Below are 24,218 nucleotides of genomic sequence, written 5' to 3' on the forward strand. Positions count from 1 at the left end.
TTAAGAACTTCGAAAATATCGTAAAGGAAGAAGGCTACGTAGAGCAGCAGGTGTTCAATTGTGATGAAACCGGATTGTTTTGGAAGAAGATGCCGAGTCGAACCTACATCACTGCCGAAGAGAAGAAATTGCCTGGGCATAAGCCAATGAAGGATCGGTTGACTCTTGCTCTATGTGCCAACGCTAGCGGGGACTTTAAAGTCAAGCCCTTGCTTGTTTACCATTCTGAGAACCCTAGGGCCTTTAAAGCACACAACGTCGATAAGGATCAGCTTCATGTTTTCTGGCGATCCAACTCGAAGGCCTGGGTCACTAGGCAATTCTTTGTGCAATGGGTAAACCAAGTTTTTGGCCCTTCTGTGAAGAAGTATCTTCATGAACAGAAATTGCCTTTAAAGTGCCTGCTATGCCTTGACGATGCACCCCCCCCCCCGGACTTGAAGATGATATCTTCGATGAATTCAAGTTCATAAAGGTGCTGTATCTTCCACCAAATACCACCTCTATCCTCCAGCCCATGGACCAGCAAGTCATCTCTAATTTTAAGAAGCTGTACACCAAGCACTTATTCAAGCAGTGCTTTAATGTCACGCAAAGCACCAACTTAACTTTGCGTGAATTTTGGAGGGGCCACTTCAACATCGTGCACTGCTTGAAGATCATAGATCAGGCTTGGGTGGGATTAACTCGACGGACCCTCAATTCTGCATGGAAGAAGCTGTGGCCTGATGCAGTTTCTCCCCGAGATTTTGAGGGTTTTGACCCCGAACCTGATCCCGTGGTCGGTGCAGCGGAAGCCGTAGAGGAAACCGTCTCCCTTGGCAAGTCCATGGGTCTGGAGGTAGACGCTGATGACGTTACGGAACTCGTCGCCGAACATCACGACGAACTGACAACGGATGAGTTCAAGGAACTCCATGCTATGTCGGAGCACATGAGTGATGACGAGGAAGAGAGCGAGGAGGTAGAACATGTGTTAGGTTCAGCGCAAATAAAAGAGGTGTTAGGAAAATATTAAGACGTGGTCGACTTCATCGACAAATACCATCCAAAGAAATTGCAGGTTTGTCGTGTAGTTTCTCAATTCGATGATGTTTGCCTAACTCACTTTCGAAACATTCTGAAAAGCCGTACCAAGCAATTATCTATCGATGCTTTCTTTAAAAAAACTGCGAAGCGAACTCGCGATGAAGAGGATGTAAGTGAACCGAAGAAAACGGCAAAGAGTGAAGCGGAAGAAAGTGAAACACAGAAAACGGAAAAGAGTGAAGCAAAAGAAATTCAGTCAATTTTAAATGTAAGTGATAGTGATTAAAATTACGTAATCATCAAAGAGAAAAAAAGAAAATGTAAAAAAAAAATATAAAATATAAAAAAAAAAAAAAAAAAATAAGCTAAGTTATGTTAAAGTTCACTTAGTGTAAGTTAGAATAAGTTACGGTAGTGTTACGTTTATCGTAGTTAACCTCTCTACCTCCTCGCCGTCCGTCCGTCTTCTCTCTCCTCTCTGCGTAGCAAAGACGAACAACACCTGCGCTGGAGTTTCTAAGGTAAAGTGACGCTAAAAACCCGTTTCTTATTTATCATTTTTTTTGCTAATTCTTCTTATTTACATGTCTATTCTTCTTATTTACATGTCTATTATCTAATTTAGTGTTCATTATTCTCATGGGAAAATTATGTGTAGTAGTTTATTAAGAAGTTATCATAGGTTTTTGGGCTCAACCACGGATTAATCCTATTTCAATGTATTCTTATGGGAAAATTCGTTTCGACATCCGAACAATTTCTACATCCGAAGTTGGTTCTGGAACGGATTAAATTCGTATGTAGAGGTTCCACTGTAATATACAATTCTAAAAAAAGTTTGTACAGTATATATTCACTTGAATAGCATTTGCAAGTGCCAGATATTTTACTCCTACATCAGTAACTAGATAAGAATTAAGTATTTTTTGTCTTTTCACAAAGACAAGATATAGTGATCACTGATTGTGAAGTCGTAAGTCTACTCATTCAATTCCAGGTACCTTCAGGGACTATTAACACCAGAACAAGCGGCAGCTGGAAGAAAGGTCTATGAAAGGCCTTTATTAATGATGCCAATGTGTCATCTATTTGGTTTTGTGATCACAATGGGTGTACTTGTGTCTGGGTCAACAGTCATCCTTCTAAAGAGATTCGGACCAAAAAGTTTCTTTGAAGCAATTGAAAAGTATAAGGTAGAAACCAGAAGCCTAATTTGTTGCCCTTTCTCTTTTAATAAGAAATAAACATACACATACACATACACATATACATACACATATTACGGGTGTGTATATATATATATATATATATATATATATATATATATATATATATATATATATATATATATATATATATATATATATATATATATATATATATATATATATATATAATATATTAGCTTTGAACTTTGATATGAGATCCTCTGAGTTACCAACACAAAACATATGTGTGCTTACTTAAAATGATTCACTGAATAGATTTTAAAGATGTGTTTAGTTTCTTTAAGGTTTAGGTACATATGGGTACCATTTGAGGCTTGAGGTTGCAACCAGCCTTAAGATTATTTCCATAGCCAGCTGTCTCACACTCTACTAGCATATAAAGTATGATTAAGTGGTTCACATTTTCACATGATGCTGATGTAGAGGAATGAAGAGTAGTAGATTTGAATGGCAAAAGTGGACAAGAACGGGATTAAACATTAACAGCATTTTCAATATAAATCTATAATTATGATGAAATAGATTTGGTTGATGTAAGTTTGTGAAGCCTTATGGAATTTGCTGTTGAGCATGAGATGGAGGTAATCAAGGAGCTGACAAGTGGAGAAGCACGAGTTGATGGGATTAAAAGGACTTGCTGTGATAAGTGAGTAGACTTGTGACTGGATGACTGGAAATGGTTGTGAGTGGACTGTCAAGCTTAGGGAAAGGTTCTTAATGAATGGTTTAGAGGAAGATTTATTCACCAGTATGAAGTATTTTTTGTATTTATGGTTTTTTACTACATAATCTGGTGCTGGGGGCTATAACGCCATTCAGTACCAAGTGCAATTGGGAAACAATCCTGCAATTATACTAAAGATAAGGTTAGATGAGGTTGGATATGACGATAGGCTCGTATAAAGGTAAAGAATAACAAAAACTTCGTGGCATCATTAACTTATCAATGATCAAAACAAAAGCTAATATTTGATCTATCGCCTTAACAAAAAATACAAGCAAACTCGCAAGGACTACAACTGGTCTCGTTCAGACCATTCTGCAGCATATATTTTCATGTCACACACACCATGGTCCACCTGGGTGGGGGGTAATGCAATCAGTTGTACACCATACGTTGAGATATAGTAAGTCTTCAAGAAATGCATTTTCCTGTATTCAATAAGTCGTACACCATACTTTCAAGTACACTAAGTCTTCAATAAATGCATTTTCTTGTATTCAATCGGTTCTATACCATACGTTCAGTTATAGTAAGTCTTCAAGAAATGCATTTTCTTGTATTCAATCAGTCGTACACCATACGTTCAGATATAGTAAGTCTTCAAGAAATGCATTTTCCTGTATTCAATAAGTCGTACACCATACTTTTAAGTATAGTAACTAAGTCCTGCTATTTATTTGAAATTCTATGTACACCCTAGCCAAGTTCTTAATTTCAAATTAATTTGTCACTAGCCCTTGACTTCAGGATGCGGATGGATCCTTCTAGTTATCTTGTTATAATTTTCAGATAGACATACATCATCTACCCTCTATTATCATAAAACTTCAAGCCTTCTTGGTTTTTACCTGTCTTCAAGGCACTTATTTCTTAGTACAGGTACAGATCAATTAGAGTCATCCAACTCCTGCTTGACCTCCCTGTTTGTCCCTTGATTCTTGCATCTTATCCTTTGTATATGGATTCTTATCCTTCAGGTTACTATGTGTACTCTAGTTCCTCACTTGGTCAACTTCTTATCAAAGACGCCACTGTATGATCAATACGACACTTCCTCTATTTTGGGCTTCGCTAGTGGTACAGCTCCTCTTGGAGAAGAGAGTACTAATTCATTTACGAAAAAGGTGTGTTTATTTTAGTAATTTACTTTGACTGTTTCATATGTTTTGAATAATGATGTTTTAAGTAGCTAAAAAACTATAAACACAGTATTGAAGCAGAATAAGAAGTGGGTACAAAAGCTCCAGTTCTTTTAAGGCAAGTGCTAAATCCTTTAAGCAGCTTGTTCTATACAAATCTGTGTAGTGAATGTTTCTTAATTTGGCAGACTGGACGAGCATTGGGTAGTGGATATGGCCTCACTGAAACTGGTGGTGTTACTGGGAATGGAGGACCCTTGGGCTTCAAGGCTGGCTCTGTTGGAAAAGTTATGCCTTACATCAAAATCAAGGTAAGATTTTAACCTATACACTGTACCTACAGTATTTCCTATGAATTTCTGATACCAAGGACGTGCATATCAAATCCTCAAGTCATGTGATAAATAGTACAGTATACAGTACTGCCGAGAATGACTTAAATTATTTTGGAAAAGAATCAAATAAATATCATGCCATCAATTAGACAGATTATGTCAGCCCAGGAATGTATAAACCTAACTCACTCACTTCAAGACATATGCAATGTATGAATTTTAAAATGTCATCTTCCAAATTTTACAACTTTATAGACTACACACCCCATATCTGACAAATCAGAATGCACCACCAACTATTTCCTGCTGTCAATAATCTTCATTCACCTGTTTATTTAGTTGTACCTTACATAGTAAGGTAAATATCTGTTACATTTTTACCAGTGCTCTTGAAGACTTCTAAATATGGTAAAAAAATAAAGGTCATCTTCCATTGCTTTTTTTCTCATAATACAGTACTTCTTCCTTTTCTAAAAAAAGATTGGCAGTAACTCTAGAAATAAAAGGGTTTTAAAGAGTAAGATATATATTTTTGCAAAGGTGCTTTGTGGTCCACAAGGATTGTCCTGTTAAGGCCATTAACAGGAATCCAAGAAGGCATAATGTACCAAATAAATATTGTCTTCCCTTTCACAGACCCAGCGCATCAACTAGCAGAGCATGGACTCGGTTTGTGTAAGGGAGACCCTCAGACTCAGGTTTATTGAACCAGTCATAGCTTCACCAATGTTGGATTCATCTTCTAACTGACAACACGTCACCCAACAAGATAAAACTATCGCTAAAGACAATGCTTACCTACATGTCTGTTTCTCCCCCAGCAGCCATCTTTGCCCTTTAGGGATAAGACTCGGTTATATTCCACTTTCTTGCACAAGTTTGGGGAGGTGGGAGGATCTTGGGGACCGTACAGCACCACTCAAATAATAGGTTTTTCTTTGTTAAAACCCCTTTTTTGGAAGTTAGACTACTGTGTGGTTCCCAAGGACTAATACCAAAGCAAAAATCAAGGTAGACTGATGCACCACAAAGATCAAGTCACCTAAAACCTAATGAAAACCCAATTCATGTATACATATGTGAAAGGAAATAGTTAACAAGTCAACAACTCACCACATGAGAAGAAATCTTGGGAGAAGGAATAAGATGACCATCCTGGCGCCTCTGCTGAGTGATCTGTTTGAGGATTCCTTTTTTCTACAAAATTTCCAACAGTAAGTGTAAGGATCTAGCTAAACACAACTCAAGCATGTACTGCTTAAATTTGTTTCAGATAGTATCTTCTGAACATACTATGCCCAGATCAACCAGTAAAGATCTGAATATCCTGAAATTGCATATTGGAAAATAATCCATATAAGGAAGCAATTTTACTTGTATCATGGGTTTCATGGGTGGGAACATGGGTTTTTATATGAAGGCCATGAAACCTCAGATAGCCCCTGTACAGAGGGAGTTGTTGGTCTGGATACAGTATGTTGAAACAATATTACCTTTTGATGACATGCATCTATGTAGATATGATTGCAGGGTGGACACCGGACAGAGGTTACCACATCTGTTTCATTTTGGGCCAAAAATAAGACCCACAGTCAGAATCAGAGGACGGTCAGGAGTGATGGTAAGGAACTCCTATTTTCTGCGGAATGCTGTAAGTTCAAAGAATCTTGCTCCTGAGTGTAAGGCTATTATAAATATAGCCTCCTGAATTCCCTCTTTCAGAAAAATAAGGGAGTTATCTGATCTGGCCATAAACAAATCACTATTGAGTGACCAAGAAACTGAAGGGGTTGGTAATAACGGTCATTTCTAAGGCAAAAGAACTCGGTAGTCTTGTGGAACATTTCCGAATCTAATACATGTTGATAGCCTACATGAGAGGTTCTGTCGTCTGATTTTATGACAAAATTGCTGCTGGCCAAGCTTTCTATCTTCAAAGAGGTTGACCAGAGAGGAAGCCAAGAAGTTCAGGGTTATCTGGCACAGAGTCCTATCCTTAAGAAAGCCCATCCATGCCCTCCATATTGATGGCTACTGTCTGGTTGACAAAGACCCCTTACAGCCCACCAAATACGTAATGTCGATAGCTGAAAATTCTGTTCTGTATTTACGTGAGAAATTCTGGGTCCGATAAGAGGAAGTTAAGATACTGTATTTAAATTCCATACGCTCTGATACAAGTGTACTGACTGAAGAAGGCGAAGGAGTGAAAACCATGGACTGTTCATCCACAGTGGAGGCATGAACAAGTTTGATAGGAGCTTCAAAACCTTCGAAATCAAACTTGTTAAAAGAATCAGGTACTGTAGATTGAACAACCCTGTTCCAGTCCAGGTTCAAGGATAAGTTTGTGGTTCTCTTTCACCCTATACAGGTCCACTTGGAAATCTAAGTTAATCTTGTGTCAGGAGCACTGATTTAAGATCCACTCTATACCCAGGGCCATCTTCCTGGATAAGGCATATGCTACCACATTGAGAACTTGACAAGTGGACTGGGGTGAGGAATAAATTCTTCTGCGAAAGGAACTTCAAAATGGATGCTTTTCATCATCATTGGGATAACGCTGTTGTCTATTGCCTAATTTGTAGAGTAATCAAGTGTTGACTACACTGAATATCAGAATAACTCTGGAGGCTCCCAAGTGGCCACATGCCACAAGGTATCCAGACCAGTGGATGATGCATTCAAGGTTCTTGAAGATCTTCATCTCAGGAGTCAGTACAATGTCACCTGGTTGTCAATGAAAACTCTGATATGAGAGTTCTTCCTTAGATTGAGCTTCTTTAATGCCAGGAATACCACCATCAGCTCCAACATTTATAAGTGAAATATGAGAGTTCTTCCATAGATTGAGCTTCTTTAATGCCAGGAATACCACCATCAGCTCCAACGTTTATAAATGAAATACTATGAACATATAGGTTTCTTCCCCAACCTGGATTAGATGTATCTGTGTGAAGAATCACGGATATCAAGGAAGAACCAACAAGGAGAACCTTTGATGAGGTCCATGGTCTGAGAACAGTTTTGCGGCAACTTGAAGACCATTTCGAGACACCCTCCTCCCAGCCTAATTCAAGTACTTCAACATGTTCTTCCTACTGGGTCGACAATTGAAGTAAAATAAAGAAGGCCAAAGACCCTTTCCAATTACTCTCTGGAAAAAACCGGACTCCGAAGAAAAAGATTGACCACATGTAAGGTTACCTACATATCCTTACTGGAACTAGTCTTGATTTTACAACTGATCAGAAATACTACATCCTGAAGAAATTGAAGGACATGATTTGTGTATGTGAGGCATGATTCTCTCACCTGTTCTTAGACAAGCCATTCATCTAAATAAACAGTGACCTGAATTCGCTGCAACAGCAGTACAGTAGTTTCACCACTAATTTTGCTAGTTTTGTGAACAACCTTGGAGCTATTGTATAATGAGGCTGAATGGCATTACTCTGAACTATACAAACTCCTACCAAGCTGAAAGCCTAGGTAAAGCCAAAAGTGAGAAGAAATAGGATGTGCCAATATACTTCTTTGAGATACATAGTGCAGGTCCAGTCCCCTTGGTGTAGTAATTGGCAGACTTGTGCAATAGACATCATCTCTCGGAATTTTAGAAATTAACTTTCTCTATGACTCTTTTCCAGGAATTTGTTAACAAAGGAATTGAGTTCCACGGTTTTGGCTTGAAAGAATTCATGTTGAGGAGCGAGTTTGGATATCCATGACCAGCACTGACCATTTGAGAATTTTCTGTTCCCACCGAGAAAAGGATCGTCGTTCTTTAAAACATTTGATGCAACCCCTAACCTGAATGCACTCATTGTTGAGGTCCACTGCCTATGTGAGACATACAAGAACTCTGACCTTCCCTGGTCTGCTTCCTAACTACTCACCCTCTTCTGGAAGATTACAGGAGTACTCAGTGATTGGGCCTCTGTTATATCCAAAATGTTACAAAAAAATTTAGCTTAGAATAGGTTCTTAAATTGTAAAATTTTGCATATACTGTAATACATATACTGAAACCAAATGAAAACTCTATTACTGTATCACAAATTGCTATGCTGACTCGAAGCATGAAATATGCTGGCTATCATAAATGTGTGTTTACATCATCTAAACAAAGCAAACCAAAATCGAGGAGCATACATTAACACAGACCCCACTAAGAATTCGTAACAATAAAATCAAAACCTATTTAATTGTACTTCACTTAAAATTTGAGGTAGAAGCCTAGCAGTTGTCAAATCAAGAACAAAGATAATGCATCTTTACAGAATGGTGACCAGTGAAAAGATGGTTGGTTCTCAGTGAGTATGTCATTATTTAGCAGACAAATTAAGCATTGGAGATGCTATGCCAAGTTCAATAGAGCTTGACCCTGTGGGTATCCCTTATTCACACCAAATCGGTGCTTTGCAAGTTGATCAACATGCCCTATACAAGGGAAAACGATATTTCCTTGGTATATTAAGTCATATTGGATTCTATGTTCTCAATTCTAAAGACAGTCCTTAGAGATCAAACAGCAGTGTAAAACCCAATAAGGGTTATCAAGTTATCATTTTCCAAATTTGGTCTGAGGATCTTGATCACATATTTAATTTTAGTTTTCTAAGTTTCCAAGAGTCTGACAATTCTAAACCTACTGGAGTCTTTCAGGTGATAGACGTGGTCACGGGCGAGATGCTAGGTGAAAATGAAGAGGGGGAGATCTGCATCAACTCCCCAGGAAACATGGTTGGGTACACTAACGACCTCAAAGCTACAAAGGACATGATAGATGATGAAGGATGGGTCCACACAGGGGACATTGGTTACTTTGATAAAGATAACTTCCTCTACATCACTGACAGAATGAAGGATCTGATCAAAGTTAAAGGATTCCAAGTAAGTATCTACTAATAGGATATATACACTGGAACCTTGATATACGATTACTCTAATATATGAATGTTTTGAGATACAACAGAAAATTTTCAAAAATATATGCTTTGATACACAACGATTTATGAGATACGATTTTGCGATGAGTGATAGTTGTATAGGTAACCGATAGATGGCGTTCGGTCTGTTTGTTTGTTGGTGCTGCATCACAGAGCTAAAAACTATAAAATATCGTGCATCGACGGTAACATGTCTTATTAATAAGGGAGTTATTTGATCCGAAAATTGAGGTTGACGACGGACCAGGCAGGGTTGATCAGCTGATTTGAATGTAAACAATGCATAAGATTATATTCGCTATGTTTTTAATTATAAATACGATACTCAAATGTGTATATTATATGCATTGCTATTGGATACAGTAAGTGAAACGCCAGGGAGAGACAAGGATGAAACAAAATGACTAGGAGACGAGAGGGGGAGGCGGTAGCTTGCATGCATGTGTTCAGATTGTCTGGACCTTGCGGTAGCACATTCCCTAAGCCAAATCTACGGTAAATCAAATAAATTAGCGAAATCAGGCAGAAGGCGTTTAAAAAGATTTTTAAGATAATAATGACGAATGAATGCTGGGAAAGCGAAGATGAATAAAATCGCGAAAAATAAAGAAAACCCAAAGAGTTGGCACGATAGACCCAGACCTGAAAGTGATGAAAGTCAGGAAATTGTGGCCAAAAAGGCCAGACGTGAAGGTGATGATGAGTAGGTGTTTACGTAATTAAAAAAATAATTTAAAAAATTAGTTTAGCAATGTTATTTCATTTGTGTTTATTACGTAGTTATTAGTGTACATATGTAAATAAAAAGAGCAAATCGTTCCCTGCCACCCCTCCCTACCTCCCCCTGCTACTGGCGTCATGTCATCTTTCGTTGTGGTAAGTAAAGTACGTTTCATTTTTTTTATTGATTTTATTAATATTTATTATCATTTTTCACATTAATATGTTATTTTATCATTATGTGTGTTATTACTTGTTTATTTGTGAATAAATTGTGTATATTATATGTAATTTAGCTGTGTTTTGGTGTGGTTTCAAAGCACTAGAATGGATTAATACATATTACATTATTTTAAATGGGAAAAAATGCTTTGAGATACAACTGTTTTGATATACAACGATGGTAACGGAACAAATTAAATTCGTATGTCCAGGTTCCATTGTATTGTACTTCATAAGAAACAGTAGTGGTTCGAGTAGAATAGTGTACAGTACAGTACTGTGCTTTCATAAGCTTATTCTTAATTATAACCTACACTTAGCATAGAACCATTGTTACGATCTTAAAATCGTTACAGGTTCTTTTAATAATTAAAATGAATGTTTCTAACAACACCGATTGAAATATGGAAAATAAATAAAAAAAAGAAACTCACGAAAAAATACAACACGTTTATTCACAAACTTACACAAAGAAAATCAACATTACTAATTCACTTACTTTAACTGACAAATCAAATCAATAAAACATCGATAGAAAAGGGGAACAGTCAGTAAGGTAGAAATACTTGAGGAATAGTTTTCTGCACCTGCTGAGATGATACTGGTATGGAGACTTCAGGCTTGAGAACATTGCAGAACGGCGGCTGAAGTTCAGATGAAACTGACATGATGACTGGATTCGAAGACGTCACAAAAAGGGTGGCATCAAGAAGGGACATCAGAGGTCTTCTTCAAGAATTCGATGATAGTGTTGAACTAAGGCAGGCTGTAGGCAGTGTTGGCTACTTCTCATCACAAGCAGGGAGGGCTGGCTGCTTCAATTTGTCTCTTCTTCTCAACCATAACAGGATTTTGGAGATGGGCATTTGTTGTCTGAAGGGAAGGTTAGAATCTGGCTCTATAAGATTTCTGGTTTTTTCTGCTTCTTATCTCGTTAGGACTTGGATCTCATCTGCTTCGGACATAGTTCCTCTCTTGTCTTATGTCCTTTCCTATCTCTCTTGGACAATCTCTTCTTGAAGTTTATATACCTATGTATGGGCGGAGTTAATTACAGTAGGCAGTGGTCATTTCCATAGAAGGCGTTCTTTTAAACAATTCTGTCTGTATTGGCTTCTTCAAAAATGTCCACTTTGATCACGCCATGGAAGCTTCTAGAAGAAATTTCTGATGCAATCTGGACCACGTGTGAAGTCGTAACAAAATGACAGCACGTGTCCACCCATAATGACACATTTCATAAACAAGGATATCCCTCAGGCTCGGTTTTTCAAAACATGCTGACTCTGACTCCACTAATCAAGATGATGACAGTCTTATTGCAGGTGCTCTCATGGCTCATGGCTCTGTTTACTTTCAAAATGCTGACAACAGTGAAGTGATGACAGGTTTGACCAAACAATACAGTAGTCAGATCTCGCATCGCTGCTCACAATTTGGGAACAGATATTTTTGTCTTTTATAACATATTCCTTTAAAAGTATTGTATCTACCCATGACAACCATACTGGCATTATATAATCTAGAATAATTGAACAACATCCAAGATTGAGTTCTGAAACTGGCAATACAATGCAACCATGACAAGGAAAAATTATTCTCAAGCAATGGAACAAATTTTAGAAATAATTTGTATTTTTCCAAGCTCTGCAAACCTGAATCCTTTAAAATAGAGGGGGCTGTCTTCAGCAAAGCTTGGATGGCCGTTGAAATCGTTAAAGAGATAGAGAACGAAAGGTGGTGAACGGAAGAGAGTAGCCCTGCCTACTCTCCTGTCAAGGACTCTTCATTTTTAACCTTTAGCTCAAGAATGATACATATAGTTGAAGTGGGATACATATAGTTGAAGTGGGAAATTTAACTTAAAAGGATTGAGGTTTATATAGAAAGGAAAAATACAAAATACTTTTAAAATTTTTATTTGTTCCTATGTATATAATCCTTTTATCCTTTAAAATAAGGAGACTCACTTACTAGTGGGTTAGCAATCGCCCTATAACCAAAATGGCACAGGGGAGAATGGCAATGAAGCTACAACTACAGGGGAACGACATTGCAGTGACACAAGGGGTCTAACAGGGAAAAATAGCCCAGTGAGGAAAGGAAATGATGAGATAAATAAACTAAAAGGGAAGTAATGAACTAATAAAATAATTTAAGAACAGTAACAACATTAAAATAAAATTCTCAAATAGACTGGAAACTATCAAAACTTAAAAAGAGAGGAAGAGAAATAAGATAGAATAGTGGCCCTGAGTGTACCCTCAAGCAAGAGAACTCTACCCCAAAACAATGGAAGACCATGGTACAGAGGTTATGGCACTATCAAAGACGAGAACAATGGTTTGATTTTGGGGTATCCCTCTCTAATAAGAGCTGTTTACCATAGCTAAAAAGAGTCTCATCTATCTTTACTAAGAGGAAAGTATGACAGTGCAGTATTAACCCCTTAAGCAGAGAAGACTTGCTGGGTCCAATGTCACTGAAGACACAGGAGTCAAAGTAGCATTGAACTAGCAGTTTGTCAAAAATTATATTGAAGGCCTACCTTCAAAACCTAAAGAAAGAGGTCACTCATCATCAACAGTCTACAAGAAAGAGCATCTAGTACATATCTGAGTTCTCCGATAACCTTACTCCACAAACGCTGACAAAACCCAGAAGCATACTCCCCAGAACCAAGCCTGGGATGTCCTGTAAATCCAAAAACTTCATCAAACGACAAACTCTATAAGGAATGCAAAGCGCTATATAGTCTCTCCAACATTGTCATTGCCTAGAATGATTGCTCCTCAAAGAATATGCCCGCCTTAACAGCAGGCCACAATCTACACTTGGCATACGATGGTAATTGCGAACAATCATGGCCTAGACAAGATGGCAAGTGAATGTCGATCTACCATGGCTTAGCCATGAACTGATGTAACGTCCATCCTTCATTTGCATGTAAATTCCTGCTTTGTTTCATCTTTACCATGAAGTTAAAATCAACCATTCAAACTAAAAGATGTGAGAAAAAGATTAAGCAGCCTTGGATAGAATGTAACAGTACTTCAGTACTCACTGGAGACGAAGACAAAAGTGAAGTCTCTGACAGGAGAGTAAGCACAGTTACTCGCCTCTGCGCGGCACCTGTTCATAACTGCCTTATTTTAACAATTTCAACAATCAATCCAGCTTCTCTGAAGACATTCCACCCTCCTTAAAAGAGCCAAATGTTTGTATATGGATAGTAAAAAACCTATATCACTGAAGCTTTATTCTTAATTATAGGAAAAAACTGAAGCTTCAGCCCAACAAAAAAACTGAACCAATTCCTTTTGAGTACACTATTTTTCTAGTACTGTAGTACATATATGAACTGAAGTTCTTGAACATCTTGGTCAAGAAGTTGGCCTCTGAGGAATAATTGATTATCAATAATACTTTCATCAGTAAGAGAAATTGTAGTTTTGCCAAAGTCAATGGGCATTTTCCCTCATGAGAAAATATTAATAAAATATGAGACTATTTATCATTTGTAAAGCTTCAGAAATTGCAGCTACATACTTAAAATTATAGTTTTCCCAATTTCTCCCAAAAAGTAATTCCCAAAAGAGGGTAAATAATTCTAAGGGTTATTTGAAATACATGTCCCATTGGAGTTTACCTACAAAGAAAAAAACTTTTATGTCCATTAAAAAATGGTTAAATATAACACATGAGTATAAGTCTACTTTAAAAGGTACAATATCCTTTCTAAGAAGATTTTTCACTCCTCTTTTACCAATTTCTATCATAACTTCATATGAACTTAATCTAAGATTATTCCAGCTTTTAATAGCATTGTGAATTGAATTGTTTCAAATCAACATGGTTACCATGAGAAGCAAAGGCAACAGCCTACAAACTCCCCCACTAGATAAAAATGTTATTTTGATAATAAAATAAATTTTTGAATATACTTACCCGGTGATTATAATAGCTGCAACTCTGTTGCTCGACAGAAAACTCTAAGGTAAAATTCGCCAGCGATCGCTACACAGGTTGCGGGTGTGCCCAACAGCGCCATCTGTCGTCCAGATACCCAGTACTCAATGTAAACAAAGAACTCAATTTTCTCCTCGTTCCACTGCGTCTCTATTGGGGAGGAAGGGAGGGTCCTTTAATTTATAATCACCGGGTAAGTATATTCAAAAATTTATTTTATTATCAAAATAACATTTTTCAATATTTAACTTAGCCGGTGATTATAATAGCTGATTCACACCCAGGGGGGTGGGTAGAGACCAGCAAAATATGTTTACATTATTATGAGCTAAGAATTTTTATTTCATTTTAGAAGTTATCAAAATAACAAAAACAAAATAAATAGGTACCTGGTAAGGAAGTCGACTTGAACAATTACTCTGCCTTTTTAAGTACGTCTTCCTTACGGAGCCTCGCGATCCTCTTAGGATGCTGATCGACCCCTAGGATCTGAAGTATCAAGGGTTGCAACCCATACCACAGGACCTCATCAAAACCCCTAATCTAGGCGCTTCTCAAGAAATGACTTTGACCACCGGCCAAATCAACCAGGATGCGAAAGGCTTCTTAGCCTTCCGGACAACCCATAAAAACAACATTAAAAACATTTCAAGAGAAAGATTAAAAAGGTTATGGAATTAGGGAATTGTAGTGGTTGAGCCCTCACCCACTACTGCACTCGCTGCTACGAATGGTCCCAGAGTGTAGCAGTCCTCGTAAAGAGACTGGACATCCTTAAGATAAAAAGACGCGAACACTGACTTGCTTCTCCAATATACTTCGCAGAGATCTATTTTGTTTAAAGGCCACGGAAGTTGCGACAGCTCTAACTTCGTGTGTCCTTACCTTCAGCAAAGCTTGGTCTTCCTCACTCAGATGGGAATGAGCTTCTCGTATTAACAGTCTGATAAAATAGGATAAAGCATTCTTTGACATAGGCAAAGATGGTTTCTTAACTGAACACCATAAAGCTTCAGACAGGCCTCGTAAAGGTTTAGTTTGTTTTAAATAGAACTTAAGAGCTCTCACAGGGCATAAGACTCTTTCTAGTTCATTTCCAACCATATTCGATAAGCTTGGAATATCGAACGATTTCGGCCAAGGTCGAGAAGGCAGCTCGTTTTTGGCTAGAAAACCAAGTTGTAGAGAACATGTAGCCGTTTCAGATGAAAATCCGATGTTCTTGCTGAAGGCATGAATCTCACTGACTCTTTTAGCTGTGGCTAAGCATACCAGGAAAAGAGTCTTTAAGGTGAGATCTTTTAGGGAGGCTGATTGTAGCGGCTCGAACCTGTCTGACATGAGGAATCTTAGTACCACGTCTAAATTCCAACCAGGTGTAACCAAACGACGCTCCTTCGTGGTCTCAAAAGACTTAAGGAGGTCCTGTAGATCTTTATTGTTGGAAAGATCTAAGCCTCTGTGACGGAAGACTGATGCCAACATGCTTCTGTAACCCTTGATAGTGGGAGCTGAAAGAGATCGTTCTTTCTTCAGGTATAAAAGGAAGTCAGCTATTTGAGTTACAGAGGTACTGGTCGAGGATACAGATACTGACTTACACCAGTTTCGGAAGACTTCCCACTTCAATTGGTAGACTCTAAGGGTGGATGTTCTCCTTGCTCTAGCAATCGCTCTGGCTGCCTCCTTCGAAAAGCCTCTAGCTCTCGAGAGTCTTTCGATAGTCTGAAGGCAGTCAGACGAAGAGCGTGGAGGCCTTGGTGTACCTTTATTTACGTGTGGCTGACGTAGAAGGTCCACCCTTAGAGGAAGACTTCTGGGAACGTCTACTAGCCATCGAAGTACCTCGGTGAACCATTCTCTCGCGGGCCAGAGGGGAGCAACTAGCGTCAACCTTGTCCCTTCGTGAGAGGCGAACTTCTGCAGTACCTTGTTGACAATCTTGAACGGAGGGAATGCATATAGGTCTTGATGTGACCAATCTAGGAGAAAGGCATCTATATGAACTGCTGCTGGGTCCGGGATTGGTGAGCAATATATTGGGAGCCTCTTGATCATCGAGGTTGCGAAGAGATCTATGGTTGGCTGGCCCCAGGTGGCCCAAAGTCTCTTGCATACATCCTTGTGGAGGGTCCATTCTGTTGGAATGATTTGTCCCTTCCGACTGAGACAATCTGCCATGACATTCAAGTTGCCTTGGATGAACCTCGTTACTAGCGAAATGTTTAGACCTTTTGACCAGGTGAGGAGGTCCCTTGCGATCTCGTACAACGTCAGTGAGTGGGTCCCTCCTTGCTTGGAGATGTACGCCAAAGCCGTGGTGTTGTCCGAGTTCACCTCCACCACTTTGCCTTGAAGGAGAGACTTGAAGCTTTTCAAGGCCAGATGTACTGTACTGCCAGTAGCTCCTTGCAGTTGATATGCATTGTCCTTTGACTCGAGTTCCATATTCCCGAGACCGCTTCTAGCGTCTTGTCCTTTTTCCAGTGAAATGCTAGGTGATATTGAAGAGGACGGAGGTGTAGTCTTCCTAATGACACGAACTGTTCCAGGGATGATAGCGTCCCTATCAGACTCATCCACTTCCTGACTGAACATCGTTCCTTCTTCAGCATGTTCTGGATGCATAACTGGGCTTGGCTTGTTCTGGGGGCCGACGGAAAAGCCCGAAAAGCTAGACTGTGAATCTCCATCCCTAAATATACAATAGTTTGGGATGGGACCACTTGTGACTTTTCCATATTGACAAGGAGACCCAATTCCTTGGTCAGATCTAGAGTCCACTTTAGATCCTTCAGACAGCGACGACTGGAAGAAGCTCTGAGAAGCCAGTCGTCCAAATAGAGGGAGGCTCGGATGTCCGCTAAATGAAGGAATTTGGCTACATTCCTCATCAGCCTCGTAAACACAAGAGGAGCTGTGCTTAGGCCAAAGCACAGGGCTTGAAACTGGTAGACAACCTTTTCGAAAACGAATCTCAGAGAAGGTTGGGAGTCCGGGTGGATGGGGACGTGGAAGTAGGCGTCCCTTAGGTCTAACGAGACCATCCAGTCTTCCCTTCTGACCGCTGCTAGAACCGACTTTGTGGTCTCCATGGAGAACGTCTGCTTTGTGACAAAGACATTCAGCGCACTGACGTCTAGCACCGGCCTCCGCCCTCCTGTCTTCTTTGACACCAAGAAGAGACGGTTGTAGAATCCCGGGGTTTGATGGTCCAGGACTTTGACTACCGCTCCCTTCTCTAGTAAGAGAGACACTTCCTGTTTCAATGCTCGTCTCTTGTCTTCCTCTCTGTACCTGGGAGAGAGATCGATGGGAGACGTTGCTAGAGGGGGTTTTCGTACAAACGGGATCTTGTACCCCTCTCTGAGCAACTTCACAGATTGTGCATCTACGCCTCTCTTTTCCCAGGTCTGCCAGAAGTTCTTGAGTCTGGCTCCCACTGCTGTCTGAAGAAGCTGGCAGTCAGACTCTGCCCTTAAAGGACTTGGTTCCTTTCTTCTTTCCACGTCTCCCTTCGGCATGAGCACCTCCTCTGCTGGAGGCTCTGCCACGAAAGGGCGGAATAAAACGGGACGCTGGAGTGTCCATCCTTGGTCTAGCTGACAAGGTAGGCAAAGGGGTGGCTTTGCGAGCAGAGGACGCAACAAGATCGTGAGTATCCTTCTGTATCAAAGAAGCGGCAATCTCCTTAATCAGGTCCTCTGGAAAAAGGCACTTGGAAAGAGGAGCAAACAGAAGTTCGGATCTCTGGCATGGTGTAACTCCAGCTGAAAGGAATGAGCATAGGTTCTCACGCTTCTTAAGGACTCCGGACACAAAAGATGCAGCAAGCTCATTAGACCCATCACGTAAGGCCTTGTCCATGCAGGACATGATGAGCAAGGAAGTCTCCTTCTCTGTCGCAGAGATCTTTCTGCTTAGAGCTCCTAGACACCAGTCTAAAAAGTTAAAAACCTCGAAGGCTCTAAATATACCTTTCAAAAGGTGGTCCAGGTCCGAAGATGACCAACATATCTTTGAGCGTCTCATGGCTAGGCGGCGGGGAGAGTCTACAAGACTTGAGAAGTCGCCCTGGGCAGAGGCAGGAACTCCCAAGCCGAGAACTTCTCCCGTGGCATACCAGACGCTCGATCTAGAAGAGAGTCTAGCAGGGGGAAACGTAAAGGCTGTCTTCCCTAAACTCTTTTTGGACTGCAGCCATTCTCCTATCACTCGTAAAGCTCTCTTGGACGAGCGTGCGAGGACGAGTCTAGTAAAGGCAGGAGTGGTTGACGGCATGCCTAACACAAACTCTGACGGAGGAGAGCGCGGAGCCACAGACACAAACTGGTCCGGAAACATCTCTTTGAACAGGGCCAAAACTTTCCTAAAGTCCAAAGAGGGTTGCGTAGACTTAGGCTCGTCCAGTTCTGAATGCGGTTCATCTACGTGTGCAGCACCATCATCATCAGAAAGTCCCTCATCCGAGTATTGAGGAGGAAGCGGCAACGGAGTGGGTAACGGCTGGTTAGCTGAGTCCGGTCGCACGGGTGCATGCGTGACTGAGCCGGACGCAACGTCATGGAACTGTTGCCCAGTCTGTGAGCTGGCAACAACCATAGCAGCGCGGGGACGCACAGCGTCTACTCCAGACTGTCTAGACTGATGTGGGTGAGCAGTGGCAACCACACTGGGTTGCGGAGGTTGACGCACCGCGTAAAAACAAAACAACTCTGAAGGTTGTTGAACCTCACGAACGTCAACGGATACCTCCGTGCGTCGCTGAACGTCAACATGCGGCTGGCAGATCACACTGGAACGCATGGGTGGCGGAACTCTCTCAACTGGAGTGCGTGAGAAGGTTACCTCAGCGTCCCCAGGACGCACAACCGAGCGTGTGGGTGGTTGTAGGCAAGGAGCTGCACTAGCTGGTGCGGCAGCAACCTTCTCCGCACGAAAGTCCTGCATAAGCGACGTTAGTTGAGACTGCATGTCTTGCAGTAAGGACCACTTAGGGTCTACAGGAGCAGGTGCGGCGACAGACGGTGTAACTGTCTGAAGCGGTACCGCTTTGCCTCTCTTAGGAGGTGAGCAGTCATCGGATGACTGCAGCGAGTCCGAACTGACCCAGTGGCTACAGCTGGGCCGTTGGACTTGCGCTTTAACGGTCGTGAGACCTTGGTCCATGGTTTCTTGCGAGAAACACCTTCCGAAGACGAGGTATAAATGGGCTCTCTCGTCTTTGTTAGGCAGGGGCGATCTTGGGTAGATACGCCCGATACCACGGAGGGAACGTCTGTTCGCTGATTAAAGCCTCTCGAACCCATTTTTCGTACGACATTGCTTCTCCCCTGGACTTGGGAGCTTGCAAGAGGTCCCGGACTAGGAGGACGACAGGCACGAACAGACGAACCCTCAAGTGCAACACTATCCACAACACTATCACTCACTTTAACACTTCCCACTGCACTTTTACACTTCAGCTCCTTCACATCCGCCATGAGCTGATTACGGTCACTAGCCAGGGACTCAACTCTCTCACCCAGAGCTTGGATGGCACGCATCATATCAGCCATCGAAGGTTCCTGAGTGCCAGAAGGGGGATTAGGAGCAACCACTACAGGGGAAGGAATAGGTTGTGGGGCATGAGGAGAGGAAATGTCAATAGAACGAGAGGAACTTCTCCTAACTCTATCTCTCTCTAGCCTACGTGTATACTTTTGGAATTCGATAAAATCGAATTCCGAAAGCCCAACGCACTCCTCACATCGATCTTCCAATTGACAGGTTTTATCCCGACAATTGGAGCAAACAGTGTGAGGGTATAGAGGCCTTCGGAAGACGCCTTGAACAGTCCCTAGCATTGCACTTCCTAAATTTTGGGACTTGTGAAGGGTCAGCCATTTTGAATTGGTCAAAGGGGAATTCAAAAACTATCAAAAAGTCATCAACAAAGAATCCGTAATCAAAAAGAGTTCAAGGAATTGCGAAGAGAAAGCCTGCACAGCGAAAGCTCAAAACTAGAATAGTGTACTTCACCAATTAGTTGTGAAAACAAATCCAGTTTAGCAACAGCGAATAAGCACGTCTTGTCGGTAGCACGACAGAGAGAAAATTGAGTTCTTTGTTTACATTGAGTACTGGGTATCTGGACGACAGATGGCGCTGTTGGGCACACCCGCAACCTGTGTAGCGATCGCTGGCGAATTTTACCTTAGAGTTTTCTGTCGAGCAACAGAGTTGCAGCTATTATAATCACCGGCTAAGTTAAATATTGAAAAACTAATATTAATGATTTTAATCTAGTTGTTTTATGTATGAACTGGTGATAGAGAAATTGACCTATCCAATAAAATAAACTGGTAGCTTTAATCAATATTTTTCATTTGTCTTTATTTACTAACATTGTTTGTAGGTTGACTTTACAAATATAACCTCTTCTGTCATTATGGAACAGGTATCCCCTTCCGAACTAGAGCTGATTCTACTAAGTCACAAGGGCATAAGTGAAGCGGCCGTTATTGGGGTACCACATGAAAGAACAGGAGAAGCTCCGAGGGCCTATGTGGTACCGGTTCCAGGGGCTAACCTGGATGCTAAGCAACTCCATGAATATGTCAAAGGTAAATTTATTGTAAAACACTTAGCATTTACTACTTAGCCGTCATGATCATTTGCTCCCATCTGTAAGTGAAATTTCATACACCTGAAGGTTGTCATTACCAGTTTTTAAATAGCCGGTAATTTAAAACAACAAATGCTTCAATAAGAATCTGTTGTACTGCACATTACTCACTTCAAAGTTTGATGATGCAAAGTTACATCTTCTCAACTAGTTAGATTTAAGATGCAAAAGCACATCACCCACAGAAATATTTAGTACAAACTGTATGACATACATAAATTGTCTGGCTACAGCCCAACAAAAAATTTTTGATATATGAAATTCTGTAACATCACTATATCTATTATAAATACTTTTTTCTGAAAACTGCTAAATGTGTGGAGCACGTAGCAAAGACAAAACTGTCAAAGGGTCAAATCCTGAAGCTGTTTTAAATAGATGACTTCATAAATGTCTCTATAACATAAATAAAGCTATTTATTCAGAAAAGTTTCTCTATAAATATTTTTGGCAACCATGTCATTCAGCAGCTATATACAGTAATTCAAAAACTAAAGTACACACGATGTTATAAAATTACAGTAAAGTTTATATCATGAAACTGTATAACAATCTAATAAAAGTTAATTCAGTATAAGTCAGTTGAAATGCAAACAATCAGATCACTTAATTATCGAATTGATAAATTTTTCACAACCTCTTTTACAGAACGTGTGGTCCCATATAAGCAGGTGACTGGGGGAATAGTCTTCGTGGATTCATTGCCAAGAAATCTGACGGGAAAACTGCTTCGTAAGAAACTTCAGGAGGAATACAAGAAAACTAAATCAAAGCTTTGAACAAAATCCAGATTATAATAAACTGCAGATGCACTGGATTTGGTATCATTGTCATACACAGAAAATTGTGTTGATCACCAATGTGTAAAATATTTTTTTTAATCACCCCAGCCGATCGATGGCCAATCAGAGCAGCGGAGAAAAAATAGCAACGAAAGGGCAGGGATTAACCGTAAATAGGATAACAAGCCTCGCTAGTGTTCTTGGCTCCAACTGGGGGAAGGATTCAGTAGATACCCCGGGAGGGGGGGAGGTGACTGGGGAACGAGAGGACTCGACCCGTAATGCAAAACAGCTGACTCCAAGTCTCATAGAGACAAGAGGTATCCCTGGAGTGAGGATGGGGTAGGCGGGTGGGGGGGAGTTTGCCATACCCCGAAGGTGGATGGGAGGATGCAGCGAGAACAAGCCAATGAGGAGGCAGGAGGCGATCACGTGGGACAGGGAGACCAGGCGTACCAACCTGGCCAATGAACCACGACAATAACAACGGAATGATCATAACGGATAAATGAATAAAGTAAAAAAATATGATATAATGAACTAGGTAAGGCATGCAGCTATAATAAGATAGTAAGAGAGGGACGCAGGGGAAAGAGGCAGGGAAATAACGAGCCGAGCCCTCCAGCGCGGGTAAGTACCGAGCTGGACAGGGGGGCCAACATAACACTAAATCTGGTAGAAGCCGATCGGTAGAATAACACAAATTATAAAACTAAAACTGCCTCGCAAGAGTCCCACTCAAACTAAAGCAAAATCGTCGTCATCGGCGCCCACTCGTGTCCGAGTATTGGGTTCTGTTATTAGCCATCAGCCTCCTATCTTTGGGGTGGGTGCTTATGTCTGGTGGTAAAGATAAAAAACCCACACTGGGTAAAAAACGCAATAAAGCGAAGTAACCAACTAGGGAGCACCCGAAGGAAAGCAGGCATGCCAACCTAAGATCAAAACTATGATACATAGTATAGTATCATAATAACGCATAATATCATAATCATGTAATAATAATATAACACAGAGTGTGATCGGTGATAAAACCCAGCGAAAAGGTTCGAAACAAAAAACAATCAGTATAGAAGACTAATTGTAAGGCATTAAGAACGAGCGAAAGGAGGTAGCCAGCCAGCATGGCGGCCGCAAAGCAGGGCCGACGAATGGTAAATAATAGAAAACTGTGATAGAAATAAAAATAACGGCAAGGCTACCTCAAAAGACTCAAAACTCATAGATCTGGTACTTAACTTAGATGGGGAGACAGTAGAATCCGACATCATGTACAAAATCCTGAGTAAACACCGAAAAACACCGCAGAGAAAAACACAAGTGCGAACAAGCAAGTGCTATGAAAAGGAGTGACGTCACTGGCGTGGGTTGGATTGTTGGAAGTAGAGTTCGGAGGTGGGTGTTGAACGGCACCTCGCTGTAACAGGGATATTGAGAGGAGATATTTAAATGGTGCGAGACCTCTGGTTGTGATTTATCACGCCCCAGTATTATTTTACCGACACCTTATAAGGTGAGCGAGCTGGGTTCAACCAGGCATTCCTATAAAACTTTTTTCTCTGGTAATTTCATAGCAGTTTTTACCATGGAAATGATGTAAAAGGAGCATTTCACGGAGCAGCACAGGTAGAGCCCAGAAATATTTTTTTTTTTTTGCAAGCTTCTTTAAACCTCTTGCCAAGAGATTGTGTAAGCTGATGTTAAAGGAAGACTATATTTATGGAGGGAGATATATATAGATGAATCTACATAAATAATTAAAAACCAAATTAGAATAAAAGAGATGGCACATTAAAAAGGTCAAGACTGAAGTAAAAACATATCAAAATAGTAAAAATTATCATACTCTATCTCCAAGTATTATCAATGATCATAGTTATTAAAAAATGACAAATTCGTAGATAATTTGTATTTTTCCTTACTATACAAACTTTAGCTATTTAATTAGGGTATTACTTTCGGCAGCAAGAGGAAGGGCAGTGAATGGTGGAATGAAGGAGTGAAGATAAAAGTGGAAGAGAAAAAGAGCGCTTTTGAAGAATGGCTGCAGAGTAATAGTATAGAGAAGTATGAAAAATATAGAGAGAAAAAGGTGGAAGTAAAGCGCAAGGTACGTGAGGCAAAGAGGGCAGCTGACCTGAGGTGGGGTCAGGGACTGGGTCAGTCATATGAAGAGAATAAGAAGAAGTTTTGGAAAGAAGTGAAGAGAGTAAGGAAGGCCAGTGCAAGAATTGAGGAGACAGTGAAAGATGGAAATGGAAGGTTGTTAAAAGGAGAGGAGGCAAGGAAAAGGTGGGCGGAATATTTTGAAAGTTTGCTGAATGTTGAGGATAATAGGGAGGCAGATATAATTGCTGTTCCAGGTGTTGAGGTGCCAGTGATGGGAGATGAGAATGAGAGAGAGATTACGATAGAGGAAGTGAGGAGAGCACTAGATGAAACGAGAG

General features: G+C 40.5%; 2 protein-coding genes across 5 annotated transcripts in view; one reads left to right on the top strand and one right to left on the bottom strand.

The window, feature by feature from the left end:
- LOC137625875 (uncharacterized) overlaps nt 1-21,821 on the top strand; it is a 67,960-nt gene extending 46,139 nt beyond the window's left edge. For 2 of the 4 annotated variants that reach the window (XM_068356809.1, XM_068356808.1), the window contains exons 6-11: nt 2,027-2,222; nt 3,960-4,106; nt 4,310-4,432; nt 9,128-9,355; nt 20,762-20,927; nt 21,638-21,821. In XM_068356809.1, coding sequence (XP_068212910.1) covers nt 2,027-2,222; nt 3,960-4,106; nt 4,310-4,432; nt 9,128-9,355; nt 20,762-20,927; nt 21,638-21,768 — 991 coding nt within the window. In that variant the 3' untranslated portion in view covers nt 21,769-21,821. The remainder of the gene's footprint in view (nt 1-2,026; nt 2,223-3,959; nt 4,107-4,309; nt 4,433-9,127; nt 9,356-20,761; nt 20,928-21,637) is intronic. The other 2 variants (XM_068356807.1, XM_068356810.1) reach the window with 2 other exon arrangements.
- The window catches only part of Mpv17 (Mitochondrial inner membrane protein MPV17), a 509,363-nt gene that overhangs the window by 2,570 nt on the left and 482,575 nt on the right, over nt 1-24,218 (bottom strand). The window lies entirely within an intron of this gene.

This window comes from Palaemon carinicauda, chromosome 33, assembly GCF_036898095.1.
Source record: "Palaemon carinicauda isolate YSFRI2023 chromosome 33, ASM3689809v2, whole genome shotgun sequence".
NCBI lineage: Eukaryota > Metazoa > Arthropoda > Malacostraca > Decapoda > Palaemonidae > Palaemon > Palaemon carinicauda.